Genomic DNA, 16,729 nt, shown 5'->3' with positions numbered 1-16,729 from the left:
TTATTTCCCTACAAGTGGATTCTAGCTGAAGGACAGCTGTCCACCACGTAGCTACGGAAGCGGCCATTTACATTTTCCAAATGGTTTTGGGAAAGTCAAGGAAAGCAAAGAAGTACATACTGCAAATTTTTTTAAAAGTTTGTTTGCTTGTTTGTTTGTTTATTTATTTATTTATTTATTTATTTATTTATGATAGACACAGAGAGAGAGAGAGAGAGAGGCAGAGACAGAGACACAGGAGGAGGGAGAAGCAGGCTCCATGCTGGGAGCCCGATGCGGGATTTGATCCTGGAACTCCAGGATCGCGCCCTGGGCCAAAGGCAGGCGCTAAACCGCTGAGCCACCCAGGGATCCCCATATACTGCAAATTTTTGTGAGAAATTTTTATTTAGGAATAGCAGTGTTTTTCCTAGGAGGATGGCTCCTAACTCAATTTAGCTACTGGAGGATATGACCCTGGAGGGGGGGAAAGACCCTTGTCTGCCATTCATGCTGCAAGTTTCTGCATCTGTTCTCCTCGTTAGCTGCTCTGGCAGAGATTACTGAGATGGTGGCACAGCTTCACGGTACGATGATCAAGATGGAGAATTTCCAGAAGCTGCATGAACTCAAGAAAGACTTGATTGGCATCGACAATCTTGTGATTCCAGGAAGGGTAAGCAGCTGCTGGAGGCCAAACCAGAAAGGCGATGTTTAAGTGACTTAAATTTGAACCTTTTGAATATGGACGCTCCCGTTTAAGACCCCTTCTTCCTAAGGGATGTGGCTTCCTTCCAGCTGCGAGGCAACTGGGAAGATGCCTTGAACATGACAGCATGAGTCAAAAATTTTGTTAGGAGATAAAGCAAGCCTTTGACCTTCTATTCTACTTTTTCTCCTTACCAGTTGATTTGCTAATTTGCTGTTTCCCTCCCGTGTTCTGGGAGCATTTGAGATAGCTTATTTTATTTTTTAAGTTGGGTAAATGAAAATGGAAGCCAAGGAAAGGAAGCCAATTTTTTTTAAAACAGTTTGGTAAAATGATGATATAAAGGCCCAAGATGAGTGCCCAAAAGTACATAAATTCCCATGTAAATATGAAAAAAAATTTTGAAGGATGCAATTTTCTATATATAATGTGATATTAACTTAGAATTAAAAGAACGTCTTAGCCAAAACGTGGTTCCAGGAGAGATGCACATTCACTTAAGCTGTTAACCTTCACCTACCCTGTGCTTCAGAAATGTATGTCACTCACGGTGAAGCAGGGCCTCGCTGCGCACACACACGCGTCTTCCAGGGCAGGGGGGAATGTGAAAACACACGGTGGCCTGCTGCTTTCAGCTCTTTTCCTTGGAAGCAATCATTGTCCAGAGATCAAAAATATTAGGCAATACAATACATCAACTTTCTCTATGAGATTTTTGCCCCTAGAGCCCCCACCCCACCCCCCATTTCAAAGTATATGTCAGCCAGGCTCAAATTTTAGCATCTTTGGTCTTCTGCATATCTGCGTTACTGGTTTTTTTTTTTTGTTATTTGTTTTTGTTTTTTGAGAGAGAGCAAGCAAGAGAGAACATATACACACACTCGTGAACAGGGAGGGGGGCAGAGGGAGAGAAAGAGGATCTCAAGGAGACTCCTCACTGAGCACACAGCCCAACACGGGGCTCGACCTCATGACCTCGAGATCATGATCTGAGCTATCTACCCTTACATCTCCCTAATCTTCAGACAGGTGCTGTGACTGGTATACTAGGGGCTTTCTGTCTTATCCACCAGGCAGCTGCCCTGGAAACTTTTAAAAGCCTGTAACATAGGGAAGACAAAGGAACCTCTCCTAGATTTGGGTCTTTCTGACAGGGAGCCTGATGACAAGACTGACAGAAAAACTAATTGCAAAAGATTGTCAGAAGAGGTGTATGTGGTAAATGCTGGGTGGAAATGAAGAGCTGGGGCTTGCTTCAGCTTCGCTGGTGAGAAGGTTCTGACAAGCCTCAGCACACAATAACCACGTTTACCCTTCCACATGGAGACCTTGGTAAAGGCCGGCAGCGTCAATGTGATTTTCTCCTAACTTTGGATATCCTAAAATGTGTAGCCTTTTACGCTACGTGGCAAACAGACCATCTGTAAAGAATTTCTTATTTTGAGGAAAGGTTCCCATGATGCTACAAAAAGAGGAGCAGATTGGAGCAGGAGGCCCTAGGTTCAGGTTCTGGCTGCACCGGAGCTGGGTGTTTGACCAACCAGAAAGTTCTTTCTGTAACATGGGCATCGTATGTTCTCCCTTGTAGGCCATAAGGATCAAACGAGATTTAATGTATAAAAATAACACAACAAATGTGACATTTTTTCTCCTTCCCCCACCTATAGTTCTTTGAAAGGGATTAAGTCTCGGCTTACTATAATGTCAGTGACTCATAGCACAACATTGTGGAAGGCAGTTAGCTAAATATGGGTTATGCCACTCACTGATCTTGGGCAAATGTCTAGATCATGTTGCTCCTTCGTTTCTTTATCTGAAAAATGAGGATGAAAATACTGACCTTACAGGACTCATGTATGGAGCTAATATAAGCATCCAGCAGATGTCAGGCACAAACCATGTGCTAAATAAAAAGAGGTCATTATTACTTACAAAAGTGAAGTAGGAATTGGGGTGCTGCTTACTAACTACTTTATATCCATCTTCTTTTGTTCATCAACCAGCCTCAAGCCAACCCTGAATAAAATGGGAAGGAGGGAATCACGGCCCTAAGAGGAACGGGTCCTATGATGGGGTATTCCATATGCCAAAGCTAATTGATGATCATTAATTAAATCATCAAATAACCTAATGGGTAGGACGAAATATAGAAATTTTAAAAATTGAGATTGAAAGGTAAGCAGATAATTTTGGAGCTGCCCACTCAGCTACATGCAGTGTTAATTCCTGGCATGGCCTGATCCTGCTCACCTTCCCTGCCCGGGTCAGTCTGAGATAGTATCACATCCTGGAGGCCAGGATTTCTCCCTGAGGCATAGAGGCCACTGCACACTTTGGCCTGCATCAGCCCCCCTCACCCTGTTGATCCTGAGGACTGTGTGACTGAGGGCGAGCTTTTCCTGGGCTGGCCTTCCTGTTATAGGAGCACATTCAGAAAGGAAGCAGGACTGGAGGTGGGTGAGGTTCTTTAGGTTAAAACTCAAGAGGTGTGGGCTAGATTCCCCCCAGAAGGAAGCAGCTTGCTCTTAGGATATTAGGGGCCTTCCCTGCCCCTCTTCTGTGGTTTTAAAAGCAAAATCTAGGCACGAGATGTGTTCATCTCCAGCCTCACACATTGATGATTGCGTCCACAGCCCTTCCGTTCCCTGCCTCGGAAGCCCCCCCAGAACACAGGCAGTGCTCCCTTGTGTTCTTGCAGTGTGTGGCTCAGGGCACCTCATCTCCCCCACAGAGAGCAGTTCTGAGCTCCCTCAGATTTGTTAGAAAACGCATGTGTTCTAGCTGTGCCAGGTGAGCGCAGCAGGGTAGAGTCCCGGTCCCATCCTCGGCTGCCTGGCAGTGATGTCTTCTGGGACATCATCTCCTCGGATTGCATAGTTGAGGTCTGATAGCATCCATCCTGAGGTCCTGCATAGGATTCACTGTATGTTCCTTTGTTGGTTCCCAAAACATGTCTGTGAGATTGCCAGCAGACAACAGTCTTTGCTCCACATATCATAAGAAGACAAAGAGTTGAGTCAGGCTGTGCAAAAGTCTATAAAATCAAGTGAATTGCTGAGTCCTTGGCTCAGTAGCTGCCACAAGCACAGAAAAACCTTGTGGCGGCTCTTCTAGAAGTCTGTTGATAACGTAGCAAACTACGACACTTGGTAGCTGACAACAGCTTGTCGGTATAGGTCATGTTGTGCAATTCAGGAATGGGGCAGGGTTCAGCTGGGTGATTCTTCTGCTCCCTGTGGCATTGACAGGAGTCCCAGATGCGTGGCCTGGAGGGTCCAAGACTGATATCTGGCCGGGACATCTGGAGGCTGGCCCTGGGTCCGGGGTGGTCTTGCTGCTGTGTGCCACTCAGGGTTCCAAGAGCACATGTTCCCAGGGACAAAGTGGAGGCTACATGTGGTTTTGTGACCTAGTCTTGGAAGTCCTGTAGTGTCAGTTCCACACTCCACTGGTCAAATCAGTCACCGTGCACCCCCATCCACAGGAAACAGAGAGAGAGAGAGACCCCACCTCTACGGGAGGAATGTGAAAAATGTTAATGAACTTGCAGCCTTGTTTCAGAAGCAGCATGATGGAGAAGTTTGGTGGTTCCTTAATAAGTCAACCATAGAACTTCCATAGGACCCAGCAATTGCCCTCCTCTGTATATACCCAGAAGAACAGAAAACAAGTGTTCAAACAAAAACTTGAATGTGAATGTCCATAGGAACACTGTCCACAGTAGCCAGTAGGGGAAAAGCCCAAGTGTCCACCCTCAGATGAGTGGGTTTTCACACTGTGCTGTATCCATACAGTGAAACAGCCCCGGGAAGGAAGGGAGTTCCAATACATACCACGCTGTGGATGAAACCTGAAGCCAGACACAAAAGGTCACATTCGACAAGACTCGATTTATTGGAAATATCCGGAATGGGCAAATCCATAGAGAAAACAGATTGGTGGGGGCCAGGTGCTTAGGGAAAGGGGAGTGTGGGGAGTGACCGTTGAATGGGCACGGGGTTTCCTTTCCGGTGATGAAAATCTCCAGACCTAGCTAGTTCGAAATGCATACACTCTCTGAATACACTAAAGGTCACAAATGGTCTTTTTTTTTTTTTTTTTTTTAAGAGATTTTATTTATTCATGAGAGACACAAAGAGAGAGGCAGAGACACAGGCAGAGGGAGAAGCAGGCTCCATGCAGGGAGCCTGACATGGGACTTGGTCCTGGGTCTCCAGGATCACGCCCTGGGCCAAAGGCGGTGCTAAACTGCTGAGCCACCCAGGGATCCCTACAAATGGTCATTTTTATGTGTATTTTACCACAATTTTTAAAAATGATAGTTTTGTGGGGGTTTTTAAATTTTGTTTATTTTAAAGATTGTATTTATTCATGAGAGACACAGAGCGGCAGAGACGTGGGCAGAGGGAGAAGCAGGCTCCCTACGGGGAGCCCGTCTATCCCAGGACCCCGGGATCACGCCCTGAGCTTAAGGCAGATGCTCAACACTGAGCCGCCCAGGCATCCCAGTTGTTTTTGTTTTGTTTTTTGTTAATTCCCTGAATGCCCCGTGCCCTCGGTAGTTTGCTTATCTGGGAGGAGGAATTAGACATGTTGGCTTCTTGCTTTGTCCTAGAGCAGTTACTTGTTTCTGGAACCGGAGCTGTGCATCAGGGAGCGTCCCTGGATCCCCAGTACCCCACTACAGGCTTGTCCCATCCCAGGGCCCTGCAGCCACCCTGTCTGTGGCCATGGTCCTGCCACTCCCTGGCAGCGGAAACCGGCAGGGCCTTGGAGCCCCAGGCACGCTGTCCAGGCCCGAGCACAGGTGACCAGAGTCCTCAGAGTCCCCGCCGGCTTCCTGGGAGGGACAGGAGCTGAGAGGCGGCTGAGCACAGTGTTCAGGGGACGCTAACCAGGAAGGCTGTGGTTCTCACCCCGAGAGGGAGCCTGGCACAAGGCCGCTGGCATCTCCAGGGTGCCCCAGGCCTGCACCCGCCACCAAGCTCCGGTCTCCTTCCTCCGCAGGAGTTCATCCGCCTGGGCAGCCTCAGCAAGCTCTCCGGCAAGGGGCTCCAGCAGCGCATGTTTTTCCTGGTGAGTGCTGGGAGCTGTCGGTCTGTCCTGTGAGGTGTGACCGGTGGGGTCACACAGGGCACCCGGAGGGCAGGAGGAGCGGCCCGAGTGGCTCAGCCTGGAGATGCTGCGATCGATGGATGAGCAGCCGTGCGGGATTCTAAATACACACTTTCTGCACCCGTCGTGTCCCTGGCGCCTGTCCATCTCACCCACGCTTGTCCTTGCTCCTCTAGTTCAACGACGTCTTGCTGTACACGAGCAGGGGGCTGACGGCCTCGAATCAGTTTAAAGTCCACGGGCAGCTCCCGCTCTACGGCATGACCGTGAGTATGCGCCGTGGGCACCAGGTCGGGGGGCCCTCCCTGTGGGCAGCCAGCAGTTGGCACACCAGGCTAAAGGGAGCAGGAGTCTGTGACATTGAGGAAAGAGAAGAAAGGTCGTTACCAGGCACCTTCGGCCCTGCCCGGGCACCCCGAGAGGGGCTCGGGACACTGCTCTTCCCGTGCAGGAGATGTACGGGTAACTTCCTTCTAAAATCAAGTGAGGAAGCAAGCTGATGTGGCATGAGGTAGGAGTTTGCCTCTCACTGCTCCATGCCTGGCCCCCAGGACCCCTGAAAGACAGTTGTCACCTTCCACAGGGAGAGGTAGGACCCATCCCCAGAGCGAGGAGCCACCTGTCGGCCCCCAAAGACATGCCTCCCCAGTGGGCAGGTCTCTGTGACTGCAGGCAGGATGCCAGTCTGCATGGGATCTTCTTCCCTGGCTTAGACTCACTGTCTCCTCAGTCACTGGATAGAGGAAAGTTTACAGGCTCTGCCAAAAAGAAAAAAAAAAATCCAGCGCATTTTGACCTTCTTTCAGCTTTCTGATTGTGATTTTTCTACGTGGCTCTTCTGAGCCGTGGCCAGTGTAGTGAATGTTTGAAAACGCACTGTTGTGTCTCACTTGCTCCTTGGCAGTAACGTTATGCACACTCGTCCCACAGATCGAGGAAAGCGAGGATGAGTGGGGCGTGCCCCACTGCCTGACCCTCCGGGGCCAGCGGCAGTCCATCATCGTGGCGGCCAGGTAACGCGGACGCCCGACCTCTCACCTGTCCACCCTTTTCCCTGCTGTGATCTGAAAACCTGCCGTCCGTGTCTTCAGCTCTAGGTCCGAGATGGAAAAGTGGGTTGAGGATATACAAATGGCCATTGATTTGGCAGAGAAAAGTAGCGGCCCCACTCCCGAGTTCCTTGCCAGCAGCCCCCCTGACAACAGTAAGTGTTGGGTGGGAAGGATCCTTCCTGGTGCGGCACAGGCGCGTCACCTCCAGGAGTCAGCCGTGGCGGGGCGGGACAGCTCTGGCTTACGGAGGGAGGACAGCCCGTGGCATGTAAAAGTCACCCTACCGGGGACACCCCATATCTGTGGTTGACATTTGTGTTTATTTTTTTAATTTCTGAATCTTTATTACATATATACAAAATCATGTCCGTGGAAGTTTACAAAATAGAAAAAAGAAGTCCCTATAATCCAAGCACTTTAATATAGATTCTGTTATCAATTTGATGTGTCCTTTTATCCTCATATGTGCTTTTTTCTTGCAAATTTTTATTTAAATTCTAGTTAACATATAGTACAATATTGGTTTCAGGAGTAGAATTCAGTGTTTCATCACTTAGATACGACACCCAGTGCTAATCTCCAGCGCCCTCCTGAGTGCCCATCCCTTATCGAGCCCACGCCTGCCACCTCCCCCATCCCAGTTCTCATATGTTTTGTCTCCCTCTTTTTTCTCCCTTCCCCTATGTTCATCTCTTTTGTTTCTTGAATTCCACATATGAGTGAGGTCATATGGTATTTGTCTTTCTCTGACTTCTTTCACTTGAGCATAATACCCCCTGGGTTCATCCACGTCATTGCACATGGAAAGATTCCATTCTTTTTGATGGCTGAGTAACAGTCCACATCATCTTTATCCGTTCATCAATCAGTAGACATCTGGGCTCTTTCCAGAGTTTGGCCATTGTGGATAGACATTTGTGTTAATAAAACTAAAAATCAAGGAACTTGCACTCCATAAAAGTAAAACACCCCTTAGAAGAGTGTGAGAGAGCAGGGACCAGCGTCGCCACTTGTCACGTAGTGTGCCAGCAGTAGGGAGAGGAACGAAGGCCGTCCGTGCTGGGAGAGCACCGCAGGTCCCAGTGCCCAGGTGTGTTTGGGGCTCCCGGGCAGAGGGGCTGGCGGGACATGCCCCCCACCCGGGGTCAGACCCTGACAAGGAGATGGCTGCTAGTGTGACTTCCCGCTTGGGGGGTGCACGGGGCTGCCCAAGTGGGTGCCCCCTGCCATCCTGGCCCATTTGGCACGTGGGAGGGTCTGGGAAGGGGTCCTTTTCCCGGCAGGCAAAGACCCAAAGTACCACCTTTTGCCACATCATGCAGAATCCCCAGATGAGGCCACGGTGGCGGACCAGGAGTCGGAGGACGACCTGAGCGCCTCACGCACCTCGCTGGAGCGCCAGGCCCCGCACCGCGGCAATACCATGGTGCACGTGTGCTGGCACCGCAACACCAGCGTCTCCATGGTGGACTTCAGCGTCGCCGTGGAGGTACGTGCCACCGGGACCGTGATCTCTCCTGGCCGGGAGCTGGCCGTGGGGCAGAGGGTATCCTGTGCGTACAGGCGTGTGGACACTGGCCACTGTGCGGGCGGGCGAGAGCTGCAGGTGGCAGGTAGCTGTGACCTCGAGCAGGACCCAGGTGCCGGGGTAGGTGGCAGGGCAGGGGCACGGGGAAGCTGGGCCTGGCTGGGGTCGTGTCGCCTGTGGTTCACAGAGGAACTCCTGGGTCTCTGCCACACGATCGTGCTGGACTCTGCTGCACGATCTGGACTCTGCTGGACTCTGCTGCCCCAGGTGGGGCCTCCTGGATGACATCCAGCAGAGGCGCTGGGTTATCTTCTTAAACTCTGAAAACTTCTGAATTCCTACATGGGCCCAGAACATGTCACTGGAGACTGTGAGCCAGGGATGGCGACTGGTTTGCTTTTTGAAACAGTGGTGTTGGGAACGTGCCAAGCGTCTGTCAATGGCCAGTCCGTGGGGGTTGCCTGAGATTGGTCTCTGGAAGTGACCTTTGGGGTTCCACAGTGTGGCTTTTACTGCTTGCCTGCCACGCGGTGACCTAAAGCCCATGCCTGTTTCTGAAAACATCTCATGAGCACATATGAGAGGTGCAGGCGCACTGCCTAGGGCTCCCCCGGCTGCACCAGGCCTCCCTGTCGGCCAGCAATGACTGTCCCCTCCCTCCTACCCCACAGGGACAGGCTTTGTCCTTCTGCCCAGCCCTCTGTACTCTGCATCCTTCCTCCTTTCACACTTTAGAACTAGAGATTTCTCTGAGGCACGGGGGCAAATCTTTCCAGATGAAGTAGGAAAGGACCAGTGGCCGTCTGGTTGACAGGGATACCCCCGATCAGGCCTGGCCTGTCCAGCTGGTCCGATGAAGCCTGAGGAAGGGCGTCACTGAGGGAGAAGTGCTCTTTGCTTCACTCTGTACTGACTGTTGCAGCACGTGGTTAGGGCCGCCAAAGCATGGGAGGTCGGTAAGCTAGCCCTGGAAGCACTTAGGCCATTCGAGAATGCCGCAAAGCCCTAAGTCAGGTAGGCCCTAGGGGCCCTGACACTGCAGGACCAGCTCCTGCGGGGACTCCCAGTGGCAGTCCTTTGTCTACAGCGTCAAGTGAGTGTGCAGGGCCAGGTGAGTGTGCAGGGCCGGCCACAAGCCAGCCCAGCCCTGGTTGTTCAGAGCCCAACTCTGCCGCTTGGCCTGCGGAGCCCGTCCGGAAGGCTCCAGCCCCTTGGAGCAGGGCAGCGAGTGCCCGGCCCGCGGGTGTAAGGAAGCAATAATGCAGGTCAAATACCCGAGGAACTAGCTGTCCATCCCCCAGCTGGTGACCCCGCCCTTGCCAGGTCCCCTTCCTTGGGCACATGGTGTTGGTCTGGTGTCTGTGGTGGGCTGCCTTTGGGTGCCAGGCATGGGCCATCCCCCTTCTCCCAGGCCCTCTGGTCCCACTGGGTGAGGGAGAGAGGGAGGCAGCCCCTCCCCACCAACTCCGCTGCCCCTGAGCCCCCCACATAGACCCTCTTCCCCTGGTTATCTCCTGCGGGTGGAGAGGAAGATTGGGGATGTGAGGATGAGCTGGGTGCGACCCAAAGGTTGTGGGCCAGTTGAGAGCACGAGGTCGGGGGAGGCCCACATTAGATGTGGGGAGCAGGGGTCCAGTGCTGGGAGGGCCTGTGGAGCCTTCCTGTGTTTTACACCAGAGGGGCTGGTGCCAGAGGCCTGGGGAGAGGCGGGTAGTCTGGATCCAGGTGAGGACCAGGGGAAGGCACAGCAGTGGGGTGTCTGTGCCTTTCCTGGGCTGCCATGACACCATCCCACCCCTTCCACCCCGACCCCCCACCCCTCACTTCCCATGTTTGCTGCTGCTCTTTGGTGTTTCTTGCCTTAGAGACATATCGCCCCAATCTCTGCGTCCACCCCTTGGAGGGATCCCTGTGTGTCTGTGTTCAGGTGTCCTCCTAACAGGACACTGGTTGTGCCTTAGGGCCACCCTACTCCAACAGGATCTCATCTTTGACTTCTGCTAATCCCAGGTACCTGGGCTTTGGATCTGAACGTATCTTGGGGCAGGCTGGGAGGGGGGACGTAGTCTGATCCAGAATAAAGACTGAGCAGCGATGGGAGCCGGGAAGAGGGCAGAGCACAGAGGCCTGCCTCCAGGAGAGGAGGCCGCCGTGCAGGGGAGCGAGCCCGGTGGTGGCCCGTCAGGGCAGCAGGACTGGCCCGTGCTGGACACAGACCTAAGCCTTTGCCCAGTGGGTTTCGCCTCTTGAGAACGTGCCCAAAGAGAGGCGGCAGGGCTTCGGGGCCCTGAGACCTGGGAAGGGGACCGAGCTGTCCCCGAGTGAAGCCAACGGGAGTGGGTGCTGGAGCGCAGGGGGACCCCGGCGCCTGCTGGGACGGGGGAGGCAAGGAAAGAGCAGTCCAAAGAGCAGGCCACTCCGAGCTTCGGGCGGTGGGGCGGGCGCGGGCGCGAGCCTTCCTGTGAGGCCGCCCGGACTGGGTCGCTGTGCCCAGCGCGGTGTGGAGCCGTCGGCGGCTCTCGGGGCCCCGGGGACCGGGATGGGGAGCTTCCCCTCCGCGCCTTCACGGACTCGTAACCGTGTGGGAGGCCCCCGACCCTGGACACTGCCCTCGCCTGCCTGGCACTCAGAGCACCCGTCGTCCTGTCCCTTTCTGCCCGAGGGTGGGTGGCACACGGGGGGGGGGGTCGCCTGATACAGGGGTCGCCTGGGGGGGGGGACGCTGTGCCTGGCCCGCCTGTTCGCGGCGTCTCCAGGGCAGGGACCGTCCGCCTCCTGCTCCCCCGCCTTCGGGACCTCACTCACGCAGGGAACGGAATGCTTCCTGGAAGTAGACCAAGGGATAGGATAAAGCGACTCAGGCAGATTCTTAATTATATACGGTAGTAGTTTGCCCGTGTGACCGCCAAGTTGTGGGGCTGTCACCATCGTCGTTTCCTGCCTCTTCCGGTCTCCCTGGTAACGAGGTTGGTCAGCGATGCGGACGGGCCTTCTCGGGGTCCCACCCTAGCGCTCAGGACGTGCCGCCTGGGCGCTCCCCCGAGCTAGGGGTTCAAGCAGGACGCCCGTGGGGGGGGGGGCGCCTGTTCCTCGGCGGGGAGTCCCAGGAGCCCCGGGGCCAGGCCGGAGCATCCCGCGGCGGCCCGCGTCCTGGCCACTAGATGGCGCTCGGGGGCCTGGAGCCTCTCCGGGGTCACCGTCTGGGACCAGAAATCGGGGCGTGGAGGAGACGCAGCACTGTGGGCCGGACCGCAGGTGCGGTGGATGAGGCCGGATGTGCGCCGCACTCCCCCGGGGCCACCCGGGCCACCCGGCAGCTGAGGTGGCGACGGGGAGACGAGGACCCCTCCGGCCCGGAGGGTGCACCCCCAGGAGCCGGGCCCTCTCCCTCGGGCCGATGCAGGGAGCCCGCGAGCCGTGCCCCCCGCCCGCGCCCCTCACGGGCAGACTTGTCTTGCAGAATCAGCTGTCTGGGAATCTGCTGCGGAAATTCAAGAACAGCAACGGGTGGCAGAAGCTGTGGGTGGTGTTCACGAACTTCTGTCTCTTCTTCTACAAGTCTCACCAGGTCAGTGCTGCGCGGCCGGGGTCCGGGGGAGGGGGCGCCTGGGCGCTGCCTGGACCCGCGTGGGCACTTCGCCCGAGGCTCAGGGCCAGCCCCGCCAAGCCGCTTTCTGTCGCTCCGCCCAGGACAATCACCCCCTGGCCAGCCTGCCTCTGCTCGGCTACTCGCTCACCATCCCCTCGGAGTCCGAGGACATCCACAAAGACTACGTATTCAAGCTGCATTTCAAGTCCCACGTGTACTACTTCAGGGCTGAAAGCGAATACACGTTTGAAAGGTAATGCCGTCCGCCCAGGACCTGGCGGGAGACGGCCTCTCCTTCCTCCCAAGTGAGCCTGGAGGACCAGGCTCTTCTGGGAGTGGCCACTCACTGCCATCCGTAGGCCTGGGCACTCCTTCCAAAGTGGCCTTGACCTTTACGGGGCAGGCTGTCCTCTCGGCCTGACCCCCGTATCCACCTGTGTTCTGAGAAGCAAAAGCAGCTAACCCGTCACCCGTTGAATGACATCAGTCCTTAACCTGTAGTGCCGAGTCTGTGTACACACACGATGTGCTTTTAAATCTCTAACAAGTGTGCTTTTATTAGAACATGACAGAGAGAGGTCACAAGCAGGGGAGGGCTAGGGGGAGAAGCAGGGAGCCCCACGCGGGGCTCGATCCTAGGACCCTGGGATCATGACCTGAGCCGAAGGCAGACACTCAACCCACTGAGTCCCCCCAGGCGCCCCCGTCTCTGGATGATTTAGCTGGAATATGCCCAGCTGTGCGAGGCCAGAAGACCACCCGAGGAAGGGAACAGATCCTAGTGCTTCTCAGGATTACCTTTTAAGATTTCCTGTGTGCTAGAATGAGGCCCGGGAGCTGTGATCTTCAAAGTAAAATCTGACCGAGTGTTCTTGCAATTTACAGTAGAAATGCGGGCCCCCAGGAACTGGGAGCCTGTAGCTGGCATCACTGTTAAACCACCATCTTTGGGGGCAGGGGGTCTGCAGGCCACAGACCAGCCCAGAGCAGTGGTCACCAGCCCACTAGGGAGGATTGGCTCTCCGGGCCTGCTGTCCGTAGGATGGGAGTGTGTTCCTTCACTACCCACGAATGCCGTGAGGCCCGCAGGGTCGGGCCTGCACCCCACCACGAATGGTGGTTGGGTGGCAACGGCACGGTGGTGGAAAGCCCAGGTCAAAGCCTCCCCCAAGCAGCACTTCCTAAGATACACTGCTTGGAAAGTGAGCCCAGGGGATAACTTCTCAAATTTGAGCCGGGGCCGATTCCAAGAGCTAGGCTCCTGCTGCTGTAGCAAGGACCCTTGAGCCTTATGATGGCAAGATCCTAAAAGACCCGTGATTAGAGAATTTCTTTTAAAAAGCCCTGCTAGTTCCTTGGAGGCAGGAAGCTTGGCTTTCTCACCCTCCGCACTGCGACCTGTGAGACCACGTGATTCCGTGGGGGGAGGGGGGAGCCCCGTCCTGTGCATTAGTGGATGTGCAGCAGCACCCCGACCCCCTCCGTTGTGACGACCAAAAACATCTGCAGACATCGTCCACTGGGGCTTCTGAGAACCACCGAAATACTGCAAATACTCACATGTATAAAATGAGCTGCACGTCGCCGCCCCGCAGAGATTAGGAGGGAGAGCAGGGGAGCAAGAAACCACCCCCCGCCCCTGCTTTACACGGAGCATGCTGCGGCATCACCCAGGCAAGACGCCTCCATCCGGGACGCTTCCCCTGCTCTACCGAAGGAGCACCCAGGCCAGTGGTTCTCAAACTCTTCCTCAGAAACACGGAGAGGAACGCTTAGCCTTGTTTTTGTTTACTGGGGTACGAAGAGTTCATTCGAGAACTCTCCTGCTAAAATAGGGCGCATTACAAAAGCAGCCACTAGTGCATCACGCTGTTTTTGTAAGTGATGAGGTACTGTCGAGTATCGTGGAGCTGTTACAAAAAAAAAACCTGTGTAGGTTTGTAGGAAGTGGCCCTTGACTATCCTCTCATTCTCTGGTCTTAGGTGGATGGAGGTGATCCGCAGCGCGACCAGCTCGGCCTCCCGCACCCACATTCTGAGTCACAAAGAGTCTCATGTATATTGACGGCGGGACACGTTTGTTGATTGGCTCAGCGGTGGCTGCTTTCCTGGGAGATGCTTCCTCTCCTGTGTATTAATGAAGCCTAGTAAAATTAACACCTGTCTGGAAAACAGAAACATGGTTTTACAGCCACTCTCCTCTGTCTCCACAAAACCGTTTTTAACCTTGTCTTTTCGAGCTGTTAATGTGTCATCTGAACGGAACAGCGCTCCCACCTCTGATGCTGGTGGCTCTTCGTCTGTCATTCTCCCGGTGGGCTGTTTCTAGCTTGTGCCAGTATTAAAACGTTGTCATTAATATAGTGCCAAATGACCGTTTTTCTCTTCTACAACTGCACCTTAAAAGCAGTACAACCACATCCGTTCAACCAAAAGACAGGGCAAGTGCTCTTCTTTTTCTTAAAGAAACTTATTTTGATTTATAGGCTGGTGCATTTTAAAACAACAAAAAAAGGATTTTCCAATGTTTGTGATACACATGGCACAGTCTTAAATGAGATCATTTTCAGATTTCGTTTTTTCAATCTTTCTACTTTTATAATAATAGCAAGTTAGTAGGATTTACTTCTTTGATTAATAAGCAATTTACAGCACACGACGTACATTCCCCTCTGGGGTTTTACGCTCCAGTGAAACGCTGTTCTTGGCACAAGTTGACCAAATTGTTCCAGTGATTACTCTTTACAGACCGTAGCGGGTGGTGTTCTGTTCCGAGCAGCAGAAATCCAGCGCGGTGTCTGTGCTCTCGCTGTCCTAGGAGTGGTGTGTACGATGGGAAGATGCTCAGCTGTGGTGTTTGCTGTCTGTTTCACAAGCATGAGAACCTGTATGTCCGTGATCAGGGCCATTTGTGATATGTTACGTGACGGAGGGTGTTTTGGGAGCTTCCAGTGGCTGTGGGAGGCACTGTGATGTAAGGTGCGCGGTCCCCTGGTCCCCACGATCATACCTATATCCTGCAACTGTGGTTTGGAGCTGCACATTCAGTAGTAGTATATATTGTGCCTGTCTTCAAGAACATTCTTTTCTCCTTTTTATACTCATCCTTCCCTCCGGCCCCCCCAGGCATGGGGTAGCAACAGGATGACCTTGTGCATCGTCCACAGTCGGACTACACAGGGAACAGGGCTCCAGCACCCGCTGGGGCCCACTAGTCAAAATCCGCCTGCCTGTTCTCTGTGGAGATCGGGGGGCTGCTATTCCCTGGTATTCTTCACCCCTTTCTACCACGGTCCAGAGGGGGCCCGGCCCTCCCAGTGCCTGTACCGCAAGCACCGCTGGCCGGCCCGACGCTGCGGAGCTGGGACTGGTGTACATGGAAATGTCAACGCAGTAGGGGCGAGGGACTCGAGATGTGTGCGTCGTTTGCCTTACGCTGTGTACCAGGTGGGTGGAAGTACTAACAAAAGGGAATAAAAATACCTCACGCCACAATCCAGCATATTGAAGTCTTAAGGCAAAACATCACCAACCTTGTCTGGTCCTTATTTTCGTCCAAGGTGGGTGGGTGGCAGGACCAGAGCTGCCCTGGGGAGGATGTGGCGGGTCACCCGTCACACGGGGCAGGTGTGAGAGCAGGTGACTCACTGCTCGATGAACAAGCAGCTGGTGCTTGTGGGGGAGCAGAACCCTGCTGGGAACATGTCAGTGGCTATAGAAGGACGAGAACCTAAGTGATAAAAGAGGGCAGGGGGGCTCCCTTCGGCTTCTTTGGTGAAACGGGGCCCCTGGACCCCTGGAGACTAGCTGTTCTGTCCCAGAGGTAGGATGAGAAAAATTCTCCCCCTACAAATCACCGGTCACTGGAATTCTACAAGGCTGGGGGATGAGGTGCTTGCACCCCGTGTCTCTGAGCAATTCCAAACCGTTTCCATGATCCTGTGGGTGCTGCTCTATTAGCCCTCTGGGATCCCTGGTGACTCCAAAGTGCCAATCACACAGGCAACATAGACCACTGCCAAGGACACATGGGGAGTTTCAGAGACACCCTGGTTCTTAGTCCATTTGGGCCACTATACCAAATGTATCGAGGCGGGCAAGTGCAAGATCCAGGATGCCGGCAGCTGTGGGATCTGGCGAGAGCCCTCCTGGTTCCCCACCAGCAGTCTTCACACTGTATCCTCACAGGTGGGAGGGAGGAGGGTCTCGGGGGCCTCTCTTCGCCACTAACTCCGTCACGGGCACTCCACTCTCCCGACCTAATCACCTCCCACAGGTCCCACCTCCAAATACCATCACACTGGAGGATTAGGATTTTAACAGGGGGGTGAGGGGTTCCAGCCTCTTCCCTCTATACAAGAGACAGAATTACAAAAATAGTTTTCTGTGAACTCTACCGACCCCTGCACGACACAGATCCTATACTAATGAACACGCCTTGCACTACTCTCCCCATTTACTGCCATCTTTTATAGCAGAACTATAAAAGCCATATTTAAGGAAATATAAGGACACTTATAAATGAGCCACATTTTGCCAAAAGAAAGGTACAAAATGCTACATGAGGAACCAAACTAGACACACAGAAACTGGGGATGCAGAAGGTGTGTGGCATTTGGTGATATCAAGACAGTCATGAGGCCAACTGATGGGCCAAGGCATCCAAAGCACACTGGTGGCCTCCTCACTTAGCGCACCCAGCTGGGACACAGGAAACATGATTTCTAGGAGGCATGAAAAGCCAGCCAGACACAGCC

General features: G+C 53.8%; 1 protein-coding gene across 7 annotated transcripts in view; it reads left to right on the top strand.

Annotated features, from left to right (window-relative positions):
• Positions 1 to 15,500, top strand: part of FARP1 (FERM, ARH/RhoGEF and pleckstrin domain protein 1) — a 290,246-nt gene extending 274,746 nt beyond the window's left edge. For all 7 annotated transcript variants that reach the window (XM_072782564.1, XM_072782568.1, XM_072782567.1 and 4 more), the window contains 9 exons: positions 525 to 655; positions 5,696 to 5,764; positions 5,980 to 6,069; positions 6,734 to 6,816; positions 6,895 to 7,007; positions 8,178 to 8,344; positions 11,844 to 11,951; positions 12,074 to 12,225; positions 13,956 to 15,500. In XM_072782564.1, the coding sequence (XP_072638665.1) occupies positions 525 to 655; positions 5,696 to 5,764; positions 5,980 to 6,069; positions 6,734 to 6,816; positions 6,895 to 7,007; positions 8,178 to 8,344; positions 11,844 to 11,951; positions 12,074 to 12,225; positions 13,956 to 14,037 (995 nt within the window). In that variant the 3' untranslated portion in view covers positions 14,038 to 15,500. The remainder of the gene's footprint in view (positions 1 to 524; positions 656 to 5,695; positions 5,765 to 5,979; positions 6,070 to 6,733; positions 6,817 to 6,894; positions 7,008 to 8,177; positions 8,345 to 11,843; positions 11,952 to 12,073; positions 12,226 to 13,955) is intronic.
• Positions 15,501 to 16,729: the final 1,229 nt, after the last annotated feature.

Source organism: Canis lupus, chromosome 17 (assembly GCF_048164855.1).
Source record: "Canis lupus baileyi chromosome 17, mCanLup2.hap1, whole genome shotgun sequence".
Taxonomy (NCBI): domain Eukaryota; kingdom Metazoa; phylum Chordata; class Mammalia; order Carnivora; family Canidae; genus Canis; species Canis lupus.
This window is presented reverse-complemented; position numbering and strand designations above follow the sequence as displayed.